General features: G+C 41.4%; 1 protein-coding gene across 40 annotated transcripts in view; it reads right to left on the bottom strand.

The window, feature by feature from the left end:
• The window catches only part of Sorbs2 (sorbin and SH3 domain containing 2), a 318,492-nt gene that overhangs the window by 29,767 nt on the left and 269,926 nt on the right, over positions 1-18,799 (bottom strand). For 31 of the 40 annotated variants that reach the window (XM_041632398.1, XM_041632399.1, XM_041632416.1 and 28 more), the window contains 2 exons: positions 5,164-5,351; positions 1,729-3,315 (listed from right to left, as the gene is read on the bottom strand). In XM_041632398.1, the coding sequence (XP_041488332.1) occupies positions 1,729-3,315; positions 5,164-5,351 (1,775 nt within the window). The remainder of the gene's footprint in view (positions 1-1,728; positions 3,316-5,163; positions 5,352-18,799) is intronic. The other 9 variants (XM_041632433.1, XM_041632437.1, XM_041632435.1 and 6 more) reach the window with 1 other exon arrangement.

Here is an 18,799-nt window from a genome sequence, read left to right on the forward strand (position 1 = left end):
TCACAGAATTTTACCTATATACCTGGGTCCAAGTTTAAAAACTATTCACTTTAACAAATTAATTTAATTATGTTAAATAGTATAATCATTAAGGTAAATTTTATTTATGTGCAGTATAATTTTTTCAGTGCTTCAAACTCACGTTTTGATAATGTACTATGCTTATTTCAGGATATCAGAAAATTGAAGAAGGTAGTTAAAAAATGGATGAAACCTGTTACAGTCTAAATGAAAACTGATTACAAATTTAACTAACTTATTGAACTTAAAATGTATCATTCTATTTATTAAATAAATTAAATTATTGTACTACTATGCTATTATTCTATTTCTCTAACTTTTTCATATTATATACATTTTTGTGTGTATGGGATTTTTGTCTGCATGTTGTCTGTGCACTATTTGTGTCCAGTGTCCTTGAAGGCCAGAAGAGGGCATTAGAAACCGTGGGACTGGAGTAATAGACAGGTGTGAGCTGCCGTGTGCACACTGGGACAGGAACCTAGGTGCTCTGGAAGAGGAAGGAGCAAGGGGCCCTAACTACTGAGCCATCTCTCCAGCCCCTCCTTATTCTTATTCTACATCATGCTGTACAGTAAAAATTAAAGTGAAGGCAAATGCTAATAAGTAAAAAAGCCCAGTAGTTATTAACAATTAATTTTTTGCCCTTAGAAATAATATTTTATATTACACATTTTTAGTTAATAGGGCTTTGAATTCTCTTGCCATTGCTGTAATCTGTGTAACACCGAGAAGTTTTATCCCCTTGGTTCCTCAGTTCCTCAATTGTATTTAAAATAATACCCACCATTGACTTATGGGAGTCTCAGTTAGATGATGTTTCTAGCTAAAGTTCTCTTTGTCTGTTTATCTATCTATCTATCTATCTATCTATCTATCTATCTATCTATCATCCATCTATCATCTATCTATCCATCTATCCATCTATCTATCTATCCATCTTGCATCTATCTATCCATCTAGCATCTATCTATCTATCATTCATTCATCTATCATCTATCTATCTATCTATCTATCTATCTATCTATCATTTATCTAATCTTCTACATAAGTTGAGTGGGGACAGATTTCTTTGAGTGAATAGCTACAATTGTTCTAACGTTAATATAGAAATCAAGAAAAAGGCTTTGAAGCTATTGATTTTGGTTCATCATGAACCAAAAGGTATCTTGGGGACACAGATATTGAGCTATAGTTTTGTCCTGATATATTCTTTTGAATTTAAGTGATTATTTCAGGTTATTAGATAACTGAAGAAACTGCCTATTTTATCAATTGGATTCTGACAGGTCTCTATCTGAACATCCTCATCTCCTGTTTGTGGAGTGCACTACACAGCATCAGTGCAAATAAACTCTAATGATGTGGAGCCGCAATGCAGTATTCCACTTGTCCTCCCAATGTCCTGCCTGTTTTAACCCTAATATTGAGGGACAAATTAGGGTTTCGTTTACTTTGAAGCGAGCAAATGCTTATGAATTGATGATTACATTCAGTCCACCCATGAACGTCAAACACCACACAGGCAAATGAGAACCACCGAGGCAGACGCATCTGCACAACACAGGTTTGCTCTGTAACATGTAATGACGTCACGCGGTCTCACGGCTCATGAGCGATGAGATGCAGGATGGGAAAAAAAAAAGTATGAACGAGTGGAAGGATGGTCGCTGAACCACAGGGGAAAAGAAAGGAAAGTTCATCCACCTCGGAAACTCAGCTCACTACCGTAATCTTGGGCATGGTAGCTGTTGTTGGTTGCGTCCACGTCTGGAAAAGAGGCACTGTGAGGCATCCTCCCACAGTCGTTTTGGTACACTGGACAATTAATAGCACCATCTTGAGGCAGTGGGTGGAAAGGCTGGTGCCCAGGGCTCCGTTTTAGAGCGTTAAGGGATGAATTCCTCTCCGGGATCTCTGGCAACAGCTCGCTGATAAGCCTATGCAGTATGCTGTTGTCCGGCAGGCTCCCCCTTCTTTTCTCAGCCTTGATTTGGTCGCAGATGTCCTTAAGGGCAGAGTCCAGAGCCTCTACTACGGAGGCATTACATTTTGCCTGTTCAGTCTGTTTTTTGGGAGTCAAATTCTTTTTCCTTCGGAAAGGCACGGGGCTGACGAGAAATGCGAGTTTAGACAGGCCGGGGTCCATTTCTTGCCTCCTGGGTGGGTCCGTGTTCTCATGCTTAGCTCGTTCATGCTTTAGCATTGTGGTAAACCGAGTGTAAGAGGCTGGACATCGGCCTTTGCAGGAGCTGATGAGGTGCCGGTGATGGTGGTGGTGATGGTGGTGGTGGTGATGGCTGGAACCGTAGAAGCTTTCGGAGGATGTGAAGGAGTAATGGTCGAAATCGCTTTCGCTGCAAAAGGATGACCCTTCGACGTGAATGTAGTCGCTGTGGTCAGACACCACTCCATCTTGGTCGCTGTCGGAAAACTCTATGTGAGCTCTGGGTTGCTCGTCGCTGGTGACTTCGATGTGGATGGGCACCAGGGTTTTAGACTTGCAGTTTCGCTGACCCTGAGAAGGCTGTCTACCCTGAGTTTCTTCTTCTAGCAGAGACTCAATAGAAAATCGTCTCTTGGGACACAGGCCGTTTTGTTGGGGTTCTAGGGTGATGGGAGACAACGTCTCATCCCCTAGATTGGGCATGGATTTGGACTTCTGTATCAGCTTTTCAAATTCCGAAATGCGGGTGGGTACCATGTCCCTGGGCACTTCCTCGGTGGAAGACTGGCTCCAACCATGGAGCAGCCCCCTATGCTGCTGTTCGTTTTCATACTGCAGTATCCTGGACTTTACGGAGCAAATTACCTCTGAATTCATCAAATCCTTGCGGTTGATGCGATGCATCTTCTTGTACATTTTGAGGAAGCCCGGGGCATTATGGGCTGACCTGTGTTTGATTCTGGATCTGCCATTAACACACACTTCCTGGATATAGGGGGAAGTCCACGCCATGGGGCAGCTCCCTTTGGAGTCTTCCTCGCATAACAGAGAACCCATACTTTCTGACTTGGCTTTAGGGTCTGGGAAGCTGTCGCAATCGTCATTCAGGAGATCATCACAGCTACGCGATTTGATTTTGGGGGACACGGTCTCTTCCGTGCTGCTCCAGATCTCCGCATTTTGCCGGGCCATTTGCCAGCCATTCTTGAAGGTGATGGCCCTTTGCGAGTCCGGGGGGACATCCAAATGCTGTCTATAAGCGCTACAGTACTCTAACTCACCAGAGGGGGCGCCATTGAGCCCCGAGTGACTGCAAAGGGATGAACACATTTTGCTATCGTCCCCACCTTTCAATCCAGAGCAGCATGGCAGAAGAGAGACATTTGGAGAAGTTAAAAGGTTCACAAAGAAAGGAGAGCTTGTCAGTATTAGCACAGCAAAGAGAAAGCAGTTAGTATGGCTTAATCTAGGCATCTTGACATACATAGCTTCAATGCCCCATGCTAAAAAAAAGACAATATTTTTCAGTGCAACTTTGCAGATACTACAGTAGACAAAACCACTCGTGAAATACACTTGGTGTAGCTAACACATTTCTACTGCACAGTTCAATGGCCTTTTGGCATGTCCAAACCACAACTCTTATCCTTTAAGCTTAACAATTTATGGATTGCAACCTCCCCCAAATTCTCCAAGAATTGATAATTCATTCAGTTGATATACAGCGCTTGGGAAAGGAACTGGATTTAACGCTCTATGGGTAAGAAAAATACTTAAATTTATCAGGATCCTTTTACGTTTCGAATTGTGTTTGAGAATGACGGATCCTTGGCATTTCATGACTGACTTGCTACTTAGGATATAGATTTGCTGTTTAGATGAGTAGAATATGATGAAGGCATGTTAGTTACTGAGGAAATTCCTTTCTGAGACTTTTCTAGGTCTTAGATGGCCCAGCTCTCATCCTAAACGGAGACCAGTCATCACAAACAGTCTACTGCACACCAGCTACAGCTTCACTTTAACCACCATATGGCAACTGTTTCAATGCATACAGTTTTTAGGAGTTCCTGACTCTCTTTGTTCACTCCTGGACACTTCTGTTATAACTAATTTTTTTAAGATCCTTTGCAAACCCATTCTCTTCTATGTCAACTCCCAAAGACTGGAGGAGATTGTGGGGCCCCAAATTTGTCATGCTACTGGGTCAATAGATTGTGGTTCAAAAGGAAAAGAAAAAGACCTAAGTAACCTACCAGAGACCCAAATGAGCAACTCTGTTCCTTCATTGCTTAGCTTACTACATTTCCAAAGAGGAGAAAGCCATATGAAAAAGTAGCCTTCCCTCTTTTCTTCCTTCCTTTCTTCTTTCCTTCCTTCCTTTCTCACTCCTTCCCTCCCTTCTTCTCCCCCTTCCTTGCATTTTCTTTCTCTCTTGTGTATGTACACATACAAGGAGAGGTCAGAAGGCAACTTGTGGGGGTCTGTTCTCTCCTTTTATTATATGAGTCGTGATGATCACACTTGGGTTGACAGACTTGGTGGCCAGTGCCTTTACCCACTGAGTCATCTCACTGCTAAATTTGGTATTTGTGGCTTCAAGCTAGTATGTACTTATTATAAACCATTGTTGACAACCATGTTACATGGTAGAATGTGATACTTTACCATACAAATAAAGGTTGAATAAAACAGGACAAATGACTAAAGGTATAACTTAAATTATTTTCTAATCCAGAATTTAAAGTACCCATTGCATGTTTTAAGCAATATTTTTCTGCTGCTATTTATAATTCTTATTCTACAAATTTAATTAGTTATCTATAATAACATTAGAAAATTTGCCTATGTAAAAGTATATAAATGGCTTTCTGTAAATATGAAAACAAATTATTTAATATTTTGGGTAAATTTATTATTAAAAATTTGGGTAATTTATTATTAAAATAGATTATTTATTTTTAATAATAAATATATTTTTGAGTCAGCAACAAGTCTGACTTCTTTAAGACACTCAAGTGGCTTGCCAGTTTGAATTGGATTGGGTAGGAGCAATGGCTTTGATGGGAAACTGTTTGCTGCAGGGACACTGTAAGTGAAGCCAGCATCAGAAGTCATGATCATGAGGCTGGCCCTCCCCCATACTGTGGGCTAAACTGTGAACTAGCAAGCTTTGCTTATTTATTGTGGCTCACCTTGGGCTCTTGAGGGAGAGGAAGGAGAAGAGCTAATGAAAGACTTCGTAAATGTGGAGCTTGATCCTGGGAGGTCTGCCCGGCTGGGGCTGGTCCTGCTCACACTCTGATCCCCCAGGCCTCTGGGTGGGCCCACTGCAGGTTCACTCTTCCTCCGCTTCCGAAAGTCCCCAGCCATGCTCGCGGAACTGACAGAGGGAACCAGTGTCATTTGAGGTTAACACATGCACATGCAAGGACACTGAGGATCACATTAGATAAAGGCACAACACCTAACCTTCCACCCACAGAGCTGCATAGTGGGAAATTCATGCCTCCATGTTCAAAAATACTTTCTGTAGATTCGTCTTTAAAAAAAATATCAATCATTTTAAAAGGGAGGTTTCAAGTTACAGAATATTTGACTGGACTGTGTAGGTTCTTTATATTCATAGGTTCAACCAACTGTACCCTGGAAATTTTAAGAAGTGGATTGCTACTGAACATGTATAAACTTGTGTTTGTATCCCACCCCCATGTGATCCACTATAATAACCACTTATTTAACCTTTACTCATTTTTACTTTATGTGTATGAGTGTTTTGCCTGAATATATGCCTATGTACCATTCTGAGTGCCTGGTACCCATGGAGGACAGAAGAGGATGTAGGATCCCCCGGAACTAAGTGTCAGGTGGGGGCTGGGAACTGACCATCATGGGATCTCTAAAGAGTAGCAATTGCTCTTATCCACTGAGCTCTTTCTATGGTTCCAATGGCCCATTTTAATAGCATTTGTGTTGCATGAGGTTTTATACATCTTTCAGAGTAATAGAAGGTCAGAAGTAGGTTATGGTAATTTCTCTGAGATAGAGTTTCTCTGTGTAGCCTCTGTCCCCCTCTCCTGGAACTCCCTCTATAGACAAGGCTGGCCGGTCTCACAGATTCACGGGCCTCCCCCTCCTGAGTACTGGGATTATAGGTGTGTCCCATCACTGCCTGGCGGTGTAAATATTAAGTCTCTTTTACCTTAAGGACTCTTTTTCTTTTTGCATACCCAATGTGTTTAGAAGAATCTTAGGCCAAAATTTTCAATGTTTTCTACTTAAATCACCAGAGATTAAAAATCTAGCCAGCAAGTAAACTGTTAAAATTGTAAATTTTTACACAATTGTAAAAATGTTGATGGTTTATAAAGAAAGAGAGGTTTTTTAAAATCAGCATTTTCAGTAGGGTATCATTTAAGAAAACATTTGTAGCCTGCTTGAGCTCTCTGCAGGGCCTCTACTCCCCGGGTGCTGCCTCTTTCTTCCTGGCCCACCCAGCTTCCGTCCAGAGCCCTCCCCACTTCGCCCCCACTGCCCTCTTTTGGCGCGTGGCATCGCCCAGCCCAGCCTATCTGGGTGCTGGGTCCGAGTACCCGGGGCTCCCGGGCGGGCAGCAGTTCCTTTGTTTCTGTGGCCTGCCTGCACCAAGCGGGGTAGGCGCTTTGTCTGCGAGCTGCCCAACCAGCACGGAGGCCTGATCTTTCGGCGCCAGGAGACCCAGCATTGGGGTGAGTTTCTGGCCCACAGCGCCAGCCTGGGATGGGGAGTTCGGGGGTTTCTTGGCCCCCTGTCCTGCTTGGGCTCTCTGCAGGGCCTCTACTCCCCGGGTGCTGCCTCTTTCTTCCTGGCCCACCCAGCTTCTGTCCAGAGCCCTCCCCACTTCGCCCCCACTGCCCTCTTTTGGCGCGTGGCATCGCCCAGCCCAGCCTATCTGGGCGCTGGGTCCGAGTACCCGGGGCTCCCGGGCGGGCAGCAGTTCCTTTGTTTCTGGGGCCTGCCTGCACCAAGCGGGGTAGGCGCTTTGTTTGCGAGCTGCCCAACCAGCACAGAGGCCTGATCTTTCGGCGCCAGGAGACCCAGCATTGGGGAGACCCAGCATTGGCAGAGCCAACATTGGGGAGAGACAGCGTTTGGTAGGCAAGGAGACCTGATCCGGTAAAAGAAGATCCATAGGGAGCATTTGGAAGAAGAGATGGGCCGACGTCAAGGCAAGAATTCGCCCAACAAGCTGAAAAGCAACATGAAGCTACCAGAAACAAGCGACCTCACAACGGGAGGACAAGAACCCCTTAATCAAGAGGAAGGAGAAAAGATTGACTTCATGAAAGTGATTGACACCCTTAAACAGCATGTAAAAAACGCCCTTATAGAAATGGATGAGAAATATAACAGAAAGTTTGAAGAATTGAATATATCAGTGAATGATACCCTAGAGAACCAAGGAAAAACAATCAAACAGATAATGGAAACAGTTCAAGGCCTGAAAACTGAAATGGAGGCAAAGAAGAAAACACAAACAGAGGGCCGGCTGGACATGGAAAATCTAGGTAAACGAATAGAGACTACAGAAACAAGCATAACCAGCAGAATACAAGAGATAGAAGAAAGACTCTCGGATTCTGAAGATACCATAGAGAAAATAAACACACTGATCAAAGAAAACAGCAAGTCCAACAAACTGTCATCACAAAACATTCAGGAAATATGGGACACAATAAAAAGACCAAACCTAAGAATAATAGGAGTAGAAGAAGGAGAAGAAGGGCAGCTCAATGGTCCAGAAAATATATTTAATAAAATTATAGAAGAAAACTTTCCCAACCTAACGAAAGATTTTCCTATGAAGGTGCAAGAAGCATACAGAACACCGAATAGGCTGGATCAAAAAAAAAAAAACATCCCCTCGCCATATAATTATCAAAACACAAAGCATACAGAATAAGGAAAGAATATTAAGAGCTGCAAAGGAAAAAGGCCAAATTACTTATAAAGGTAAACCTATCAGACTTACACCTGACTTCTCCATGGAAACCATGAAAGCCAGAAGGTCCTGGATAGATGTACTGCAGAAACTGAGAGACCATGGGTGCAAGCCCAGATTACTATACCCAGCCAAGCTTTCATTCACTATAAATGGAGAAAATAAAATTTTCCAGGATAAAAACAAATTTAAACAATACGCAGCCACAAATCCAGCCTTACAGAAAGTAATTGAAGGAAAATCACTAACCAAGGAGTCCAACAATGACCACAATAACTCAGACATCTAGAGACCCTTCACCAACACAAAACAAAGAAGGGAAACACACAAACTCTACGACTAAAAAAAAATGACCGGAGTTAACAACCACTGGTCATTAATATCACTTAATGTCAATGGACTCAACTCACCTATAAAAAGGCACAGGCTAAGAGATTGGATAAGAAAACAGGATCCAACATTCTGCTGTTTACAAGAAGCACACCTCAACCACAAAGACAGGCACCTACTCAGAGTAAAGGGCTGGGAAAAGGCCTATCAAGCAAATGGACCTAAGAAACAGGCAGGTGTGGCCATACTAATCTCTAACAAAGTTGACTTTAAACTTAAATCAATCAGAAGAGATGGAGAGGGGCATTTTATACTCATAACAGGAACAGTTCATCAGGATGAAGTCTCAATCCTGAACATCTATGCCCCTAATATAAAAGCACCCACGTACATAAAAGAAACATTGCTAAAATTCAAGGCAGCCATCAAACCGCACACACTAATAGTAGGAGACTTCAACACTCCTCTCTCACCAATGGACAGGTCAATCAGACAGAAACCTAACAGAGAAATAAGAGAATTAATGGAGGTAATGAATCAAATGGACTTAACAGACATCTATAGAACATTCCATCCAAATAGGAAAGAATATACCTTCTTCTCTGCAGCTCATGGAACCTTCTCGAAAATCGACCATATAGTCGGTAACAAAGCAAACATCCACAGTTACAAAAAAATATTAGTAACCACCTGTGTCTTATCAGATCACCATTGATTAAAGTTAGAATTCAACAATAATGCTACCCCCAGAAAGCATACAAAGTCATGGAAACTGAACAGTCAACTATTGAACCATATCTGGATTAAGGAAGAAATAAAGAAAGAAATTAAAGTCTTCCTGGAATTCAATGAAAATAAAGAAACAGGCACAGAGGCGGAGCGGCGGTGGCCAGACGCACAGAGGCGGAGCGGCAGCGGCCAGACGCGGCGGAGCGGCGGCGGCCAGACGTGGCGGAGCGGCGGCGGCCAGACGCGGTGGAGCAACACCGCATACAGGAAGAGGCTTTCGGGGACCAGCGCAGAGGCAGACCCAAGCGGCGGGAACAGGCGTGCAATAAGGAGAGCAGATCGCCCTACTACAATCGAATCAAAGAGGTAGGCCTTTGGTTGGCCAGGTCACTGGCACAAGGGGAGCCTGGTCCTGTCCTGAAGATCCTTCAGAGGGGTGAGAGGGTTCTTGGCCTGCAGCAGGAACCACGAAAGAGAGTGAGGGCATTTTGTAAGCGGAGCCCTTGGCCAGCAGGGAAACCTGATCCGGTTTTTAAAGGACCTATTGGATAGGATCAATAGGAGGAGATGGGCAGGCGCCAAGGCAAGAATTCTCCCAATAATCTGAAAAACAACATGAAAACATCAGAACCCAATGATCTTACAACAGAAGTATTTGAACAACCTAACACAGAAGAAATGGAAAAAATCGACTTTATGAAGATAATAGAGTCCCTTAAACAACATGTAAAAAATGCCCTTATAGAAATGGATGAGAAGTATAACAAAAAGTTTGAAGAAATGAGTAAATACGTACATGATACCCTGGGAAACCAAGAAAAAACCATCAAACAGGTAGTGGAAACAGTTCAAGAATTGAAAACTGAAATGAAGGCAAAGAAGAAAATACAAACTGAGGACCAGCTGGATATGGAAAATCTAGGCCAACGAGCAGAGTCTACAGAAACAAGCATAATCAATAGAATACAAGAGCTAGAAGAAAGACTCTCAGATGCTGAGGACACCATAGAGAAAATAAACGAACAGATCAAAGAAAACAGCAAAGCCAACAAATTCTCAACACAAAACATTCAGGAACTATGGGACACAATAAAAAAACCAAACCTAAGAATAATAGGAATAGAAGAAGGAGAAGAGTCACAGCTCAAAGGCTCAGAAAATATTTTCAACAAAATTATGGAAGAAAACTTTCCCAACTTAAAGAAAGATATTCACTTAAATATTCAAGAAGCATACAGAACACCAAACAGACTGGATCAAAGAAAAACATCTCCTCGCCATATAATAATCAAAACACAAAATATACAGGTTAAAGAAAAAATATTAAGAGCTGCAAAAGAAAAAGGGCAAGTAACTTATAAAGGTAAACCGATCAGACTTACACCTGACTTCTCGATGGAAACTATGAAAGCCAGAAGGTCCTGGATAGAGGTTCTGCAGAAGCTAAGAGACCATGGATGCAAACCCAAACTACTATACCCAGCCAAGCTATCATTCATTATCAATGGAGAAAACAAAACATTCCAGGATAAGAACAAATTTAAACAATACGTAGCCACAAATCCAGCCCTACAGAAAGTAATAGAAGGAAAATCGCAACCCAAGGAATCCAACACTGCCAACACTGCCTACAATAACCCAGGCATCTAATGACCCTTCACGAGCACATCTCAAAGAAGGGAGACAATCTCTACTACCAAAAGCAATAAGAATAACCGGAGTAAACAACCACTGGTCATTAATATCACTTAATATTAATGGGCTCAATTCACCTATAAAAAGGCACAGGCTAAAAGATTGGATACGAAAACAGGATCCAACATTCTGCTGTTTGCAAGAAACACATCTCAACCACAAAGACAGGCACCTACTCAGAGTAAAGGGTTGGGAAAAGGTGTTTCAAGCAAATGGTCCTAAGAAAAAAGCAGGTGTGGCCATACTAATTTCTAACAAAACTGACTTCAAACTAAAATCAATCAGAAGAGACCGAGACGGTCACTTTATACTCATAACAGGAACAATTCATCAGGAGGAGGTCTCAATCCTGAATATATACGCCCCCAATATAAAAGCACCTACTTATGTAAAAGAAATATTACTAGAACTCAAGGCAGACATCAAACCACACACACTAGTAGTAGGAGACTTCAACACACCTCTCTCTCCAAGGGACAGGTCAATCAGACAGAAACCTAATAGAGAATTAAGAGAATTATTGGAGGTAATGAAGCAAATGGACTTAACAGACATCTATAGAACATTCCACCCAAATAGGAAAGAATATACCTTCTTCTCTGCAGCTCATGGAACCTTCTCAAAAATTGACCACATACTCGGAAACAAAGGAAACCTCCACAGATACAAAAAAATATCAGTGTCCACCTGTGTCTTATCAGATCATCACGGATTAAAATTAGAAGGCAACAACCACGCTGCCCCCAAAAAACCGACAAACTCATGGAAACTGAACAGTCAACTACTGAACCACACCTGGGTCAAGGAAGAAATCAAGAAAGAAATTAAAGTCTTCCTTGAATTTAATGAAAATAAAGGGACAACATACTCAAACCTATGGGACACAATGAAAGCAGTGCTAAGAGGAAAGTTCATAGCACTAAGTGCCCACTTAAAGAAAACGGAGAATGCATACATTGGGGACTTAACAACACACCTGAAAGCTCTAGAAAAAAAAGAAGCAGACGCGCCCAGGAGAAGTAGAAGACTGGAAATAATAAAACTGAGGGCTGAAATCAACAAAATAGAAACACAGAAAACAGTCCAAAGAATCAATGAAACAAAAAGCTGGTTCTTGGAGAAAATCAACAAGATCGACAAACCCCTATCCAAACTAATTAAACGACAGAGAGAGAACACGCAAATAAATAAGATCAGAAATGAAAAGGGGGACATAACCACAGACACAGAGGAAATTCAGAGAATCATTAGATCTTACTACAAAAGCCTGTATGCCACAAAACTGGAAAATACAAAAGAAATGGACATTTTTTTAAATAAGTACCACATACCAAAGCTAAACCAAGACCAGGTGAATGATCTAAATAGACCGGTTTCTCGCGAAGAATTAGAAATGGTTATCAAAAATCTCCCTTCGAAAAAAAGCCCAGGACCAGATGGTTTCAATGCAGAATTCTACCAGAACTTCCAAGAAGAACTAATACCTATACTCCTTAATGTATTTCACAATATAGAATCAGAAGAGTCATTGCCAAATTCCTTTTATGAAGCTACAGTTACCCTGATACCAAAACCACAAAAAGACCCAACCAAGAAAGAGAATTACAGACCGATCTCACTCATGAACATCGACGCAAAAATTTTCAATAAAATACTGGCAAACCGAATCCAAGAACACATAAGAAAAATTATCCATTATGATCAAGTAGGCTTCATCCCAGAGATGCAGGGCTGGTTCAACATACGCAAATCTATCAATGTAATCCACCATATAAATAAACTGAAAGAAAAAAACCATATGATCATTTCACTAGATGCGGAAAAAGCATTCGACAAAATTCAACACCCCTTTATGATAAAGGTCTTGGAGAGAATAGGGATACAAGGGTCCTACCTAAATATAATAAAAGCTATTTACAGCAAGCCAACAGCTAACATTAAATTAAACGGAGAAAAACTCAAAGCCATCCCACTTAAATCAGGAACACGACAAGGATGTCCACTCTCTCCATACCTCTTCAATATAGTGCTTGAAATTCTAGCAATAGCAATAAGACAACATAAGGAGATCAAGGGGATTCGTATTGGAAAGGAAGAAGTTAAGCTTTCGTTATTTGCAGATGATATGATAGTGTACATAAGCGACCCCAAAAATTCTACCAAAGAACTCCTACAGCTGATAAACAGCTTTAGTAATGTGGCAGGATACAAGATCAACTCCAAAAAATCAGTTGCCTTCCTATACACTAAGGATAAGGAAGCAGAGAGGGAAATCAGAGAAGCATCACCTTTCACGATAGCCACAAATAGCATAAAATACCTTGGGGTAACCCTGACCAAGGAAGTGAAAGATCTACTTGACAAGAACTATAAGTCTTTGAAGAAAGAAATTGAAGAAGACACCAGAAAATGGAAAGACCTCCCTTGCTCTTGGATTGGGAGGATCAACATAGTAAAAATGGCAATTCTACCAAAAGCAATCTATAGATTCAATGCAATCCCCATCAAAATCCCATCAAAATTCTTCACAGATCTGGAGAAGACAATAATCAACTTTATATGGAAAAACAAAAACCCAGGATAGCCAAAACAATCTTATACAATAAAGGATTGTCTGGAGGCATTACCATCCCTGACTTCAAACTCTATTACAGAGCTACAGTATTGAAAACAGCTTGGTATTGGCATAAAAACAGAGAAGTCGACCAATGGAATCGAATAGAAGACCCTGACATTAACCCACAAACCTATGAACACCTGATCTTCGATAAAGGAGCTAAAAGTATACAATGGAAAAAAGAGAGCATCTTCAACAAATGGTGCTGGCAAAACTGGATGTCAATCTGTAGAAGAATGAAAATAGATCCATATCTATCACCATGCACAAAACTCAAATCCAAATGGATTAAAGACCTCAATATCAGTCCGAACACACTGAACCTGATAGAAGAGAAAGTGGGAAGTACTCTACAGCACATGGGCACAGGAGACCACTTCCTATGTATAACCCCAGCAGCACAGACACTAAGGGCATCATTGAATAAATGGGACTCCCTGAGGCTGAGAAGCTTCTGTAAAGCAAAGGACACTGTCACTAAGACAAAAAGACAACCCACTGACTGGGAGAAGATCTTCACCAACCCTGCTACTGACAAAGGTTTGATCTCCAAAATATATAAAGAACTCAAGAAACTAGACCGTAAAAGGCTAATCAACCCAATTATAAAGTGGGGCACTGATCTGAACAGAGAATTCTCAACAGAAGAACTTCAAATGGCCAAAAGACACTTAAGGTCATGCTCAACTTCCTTAGCGATCAGGGAAATGCAAATCAAGACAACTTTAAGATACCACCTCACACCTGTCAGAATGGCGAAAATAAAAAACACCAATGATAGCCTTTGCTGGAGAGGTTGTGGAGAAAGGGGTACACTCACCCATTGCTGGTGGGAATGCAAACTTGTGCAACCACTCTGGAAAGCAGTGTTTCGGTTTCTCAGGAAATTCGGGATCAACCTACCCCTGGATCCAGCAATACCACTCTTGGGAATATACCCAAGAGAGGCCCTATCATACAACAAAAGTATATGCTCAACTATGTTCATGGCAGCATTGTTTGTAATAGCCAGAACCTGGAAACAACCTAGATGCCCTTCAACGGAAGAATGGATGAAGAAAGTATGGAATATATACATATTAGAGTATTACTCAGCAGTAAAAAACAAGGACTTCTTGAATTTTGCATACAAATGGATGGAAATAGAAAACACTATCCTGAGTGAGGTAAGCCAGACCCAAAAAGAGGAACATGGGATGTACTCACTCATATTTGGTTTCTAGCCATAAATAAAGGACATTGAGCTTATAATTCATGTTCCTAGAGAAGCTAAATAAGAAGGTGAATCCAAAGACAAACACATAGGCATCCTCAGGAATATTAACCTTCATCAGGCGATGAAAGGAGACAGAGACAGAGACCCACACGGGAGCACCGGACAGAAATCTCAAGGTCCAAATCAGGAGCAGAAGGAGACGGAGCACGAGCAAGGAACTCAGGACCACGAGGGGTGCACCCACACACTAAGACAATGGGGATGTTCTATTGGGATCTCACCAAGGCCAGCTGGCCTAGGTCTGAAAAAACATGGGATAAATCCGGACTAGCTGAACATAGCGGACAATGAGGAATACTGAGAATTCAAGAACAATTGCAGTGGGTTTTTGATCCTACTGCACGTACTGGCTTTGTGGGAGCCTAGGCAGTTTGGATGCTCACCTTACGAGACCTGGATAGAGGTGGGCAGTCCTTGGGCTTCCCACAGGTCAGGGAACCCTGATTGCTCTTCGAGCAGATGAGGGAGGGGGAATTGATCGGGGGAGGGGGAGGGAAATGGGAAGCGGTTGTGGGGACGAGGCAGAAATCCTTAATAAATAAATAAATTTAAAAAAAAAAAAAAGAGTGGCAGGAGTGAAAATATGAGCAAAAGAGGTCAAGACCATGATGGGAACTGAGCTAGTAGGAGCTCACCAACTCTGGTTGGACAGAGAAGAAACCAGCAGAGGATCAAGCTAGACCCTCTGAATGTAGGTGACAGTTGTATGGCTGGGGCAAACTGCAGGAACACTGGCAGTGGCACCAGGATTTGTCCCTGCTGCTTTTACTGGCTTTGTAGAACCCATTCTCTTTGGGTGGGTACCTTGCTCAGCCTAGATATAGTAGGGAGGGCGTTGGTCCTTCTGCAGAGCAATGTGACTTGCCCTCTGGGGAGTGGGTGGGGGTGGGGGAGAAGGTCCAGGGAATGGGAGGAGGGGAAGGAGTGGGAACTGGGATTGGTATGTAAAATGAAAAAAGATAGTATGCTTTCTTTTTAATAAAATAAATGGAAAAGCCAAAAAAAAAAAAAAAAAGAAAATAAAGAAACAACATACCCAAACTTATGGGACGCTATGAAAGCAATCCTAAGAGGAAAGTTCATAGCACTAAGTGCCCACTTAAAGAAAACAGAGAAAGCTCACATTGGAGACTTAACAGCCCACCTGAAAGCTCTAGAAAAAAAAGAAGCAGACTCACCTAGGAGGAGTAGAAGACTGGAAATAATCAAACTGAGGGCTGAAATCAACAAAATAGAAACACAGAAAACAATACAAAAAATCAATGAAACAAAAAGCTGGTTCCTGGAGAAAATCAACAAGATTGACAAACCACTATCCAAGCTAATCAAACGGCAGAGAGAGAATTTGCAAATTAATAAGATCAGAAATGAAAAGGGGGACATAACCACAGACACAGAGGAAATTCAGAGAATCATTAGATCTTACTACAAAAGCCTATATGCCACAAAATTGGAAAATGTAAAGGAAATGGATACTTTTTTAGATAAATATCATATACCAAAGTTAAATCATGACCTGGTGAACAATCTAAATAGACCTGTTAGTCACGAAGAATTAGAAGAGGTTATCAAAAACCTCCCTACCAAAAAAAGCCCAGGACCAGATGGTTTCAATGCGGCATTCTACCAGATCTTCCAAGAAGATCTAATACCTATACTCCTTAATGTATTCCACAAGATAGAAACAGAGGGTCATTACCAAATTCCTTTTATGAAGCCACAATTACTCTGATACCAAAACCACTCAAAGACTCAACCAGGAAAGAGAACTACAGGCCAATCTCACTCATGAATATCGACGCAAAAATCCTCAACAAAATACTGGCAAATCGAATCCAAGAACACATCCAAAAAATTATCCATTATGATCAAGTAGGCTTCATTCCTGAGATGCAGGGCTGGTTCAACATACAAAAATCTATCAATGTAATCCAGCATATAAATAAACTGAAAGAAAAAAACCATATGATCATTTCATTAGATGCTGAAAAAGCATTTGACAAAATTCAACATCCATTTATGTTAAAAGTCTTGGAGAGATTAGGGATACAAGGGTCATACCTAAATATAATAAAAGCTATATACAGCAAGCCGACAGCTAACATCAAATTAAACGGAGAGAAACTCAAAGCCATCCCACTTAACTCAGGAACACGACAAGGCTGTCCTCTCTCGCCATACCTCTTCAATATAGTGCTTGAAGTTCTAGCAATAGCAATAAGACAACATAATGGAATCAAGGGGATTCGAATTGGAAAGGAAGAAGTTAAACTTTCATTATTTGCAGATGATATGATAGTGTACATAAGCGACCCCAAAAACTCCACCAAAGAACTTTTACAGCTGATAAACAGCTTTAGTAATGTGGCAGGATACAAGATCAACTCCAAAAAATCAGTCGCCCTCTTATATACAAAGGATATGGAAGCAGAGAGGGAAATCAGAGAAGCTTCACCATTCACAATAGCCAAAAACAGCATAAAATATCTTGGGGTACATCTAACCAAGGAAGTGAAAGATCTATTTGACAAGAACTTTAAGGCATTGAAGAAAGAAATTGAAGAGGATACCAAAAAATGGATGGACCTCCCTTGCTCATGGATTGGGAGGATCAACATAGTAAAAATGGCAATTCTACCAAAGGCAATTTATAGATTCAATGCAATCCCCATCAAGATCCCATCAAAATTCTTCACAGATCTGGAGAGGACAATAATCAACTTTATATGGAAAAACAAAAAACCCAGGATAGCCAAAACAATCCTATACAATAAAGGATCTTCTGGAGGCATTACCATCCCTGACTTCAAACTCTATTACAGAGCTACAGTAATGAAAACAGTGTGGTACTGGCATAAAAACAGAGAAGTCGACCAATGGAATCGTATAGAAGACCCGGATTTTATCCCACAAACCTATGAACACCTCATTTTTGATAAAGGAGCTAAAAGTATACAATGGAAGAAAGAAAGCATCTTCAACAAATGGTGCTGGCACAACTGGATGTCATCCTGTAGAAGAATGAAAATAGACCCTTATCTATCACCGTGCACAAAACTCAAGTCCAAATGGATTAAAGACCTCAATATCAGCCCGAACACACTGAACCTGATAGAAGAGAAAGTGGGAAGTACCCTACAGGAGATGGGCACAGGAGATCGCTTCCTATGTATAACCCCAGAAGCACAGACATTAAGGGCAACATTGAATAAATGGGACCTACTTAAACTGAGAAGCTTCTGTAAAGCAAAGGACATAGTCACTAAGACACAAAGGCAACCTACTGACTGGGAGAAGATCTTCACCAACCCCACAACAGACAAAGGTCTGATCTCCAAAATATATAAAGAACTCAAGAAACTAGACTTTAAAATGCTAATTAACCCAATTAAAAAATGGGGCACTGAACTGAACAGAGAATTCTCAGCAGAGGAAGTTCAAATGGCCAAAAGACACTTAAAGTCGTGCTCAACTTCCTTAGCAATCAGGGAAATGCAAATCAAAACAACTTTGAGATATCATCTTACACCTGTCAGAATGGCTAAAGTCAAAAACACCAAGGATAACCTTTGCTGGAGAGGCTGTGGAGGAACGGGTACCCTCATCCATTGCTGGTGGGAATGCAATCTTGTGCAACCACTGTGGAAGTCAGTGTTTCGGTTTCTCAGGAAATTCGGGATCAACTTACCCCTGGACCCAGCAATACCACTCCTGGGAATATACCCAAGAGATGCTCTATCATATGACAAAAGCATTTGTTCAACTATGTTCATAGCAGTATTATTTGTAATAGCCAGAACCTGGAAACAACCTAGATGCCCTTCAATGGAAGAATGGATGAAGAAAGTATGGAATATATACACGCTAGAGTACTATGCTGCTGTAAAAAACAATGACTTCTCGAATTTTGCATGCAAATGGATGGAAATAGAAAACACTATCCTGAGTGAGGTGTCCCAGACCCAAAAAGATGAACATGGGATGTACTCGCTCATAATTGGTTTCTAGCCATAAATAAGGGCCACGGAGTCTACAATAGGTGAACCTAAAGAAGCTAAGTAAGAAGGTGAACCCAAGGAAAAACATATAGTTATCCTCTTGGCTAAGGGAAGTAGACCAAATTGCCGGGGAGAAAATTAGGATCTTGGGGGTGGCGTGGGATGGGGGTAAGGGGAGATGGGGAGAGAAAAGGTAGAAGGGAAG

This window comes from Microtus oregoni, unplaced genomic scaffold (assembly GCF_018167655.1).
Source record: "Microtus oregoni isolate MIOR12 unplaced genomic scaffold, Mior012 000041F_ref0000270, whole genome shotgun sequence".
NCBI lineage: Eukaryota > Metazoa > Chordata > Mammalia > Rodentia > Cricetidae > Microtus > Microtus oregoni.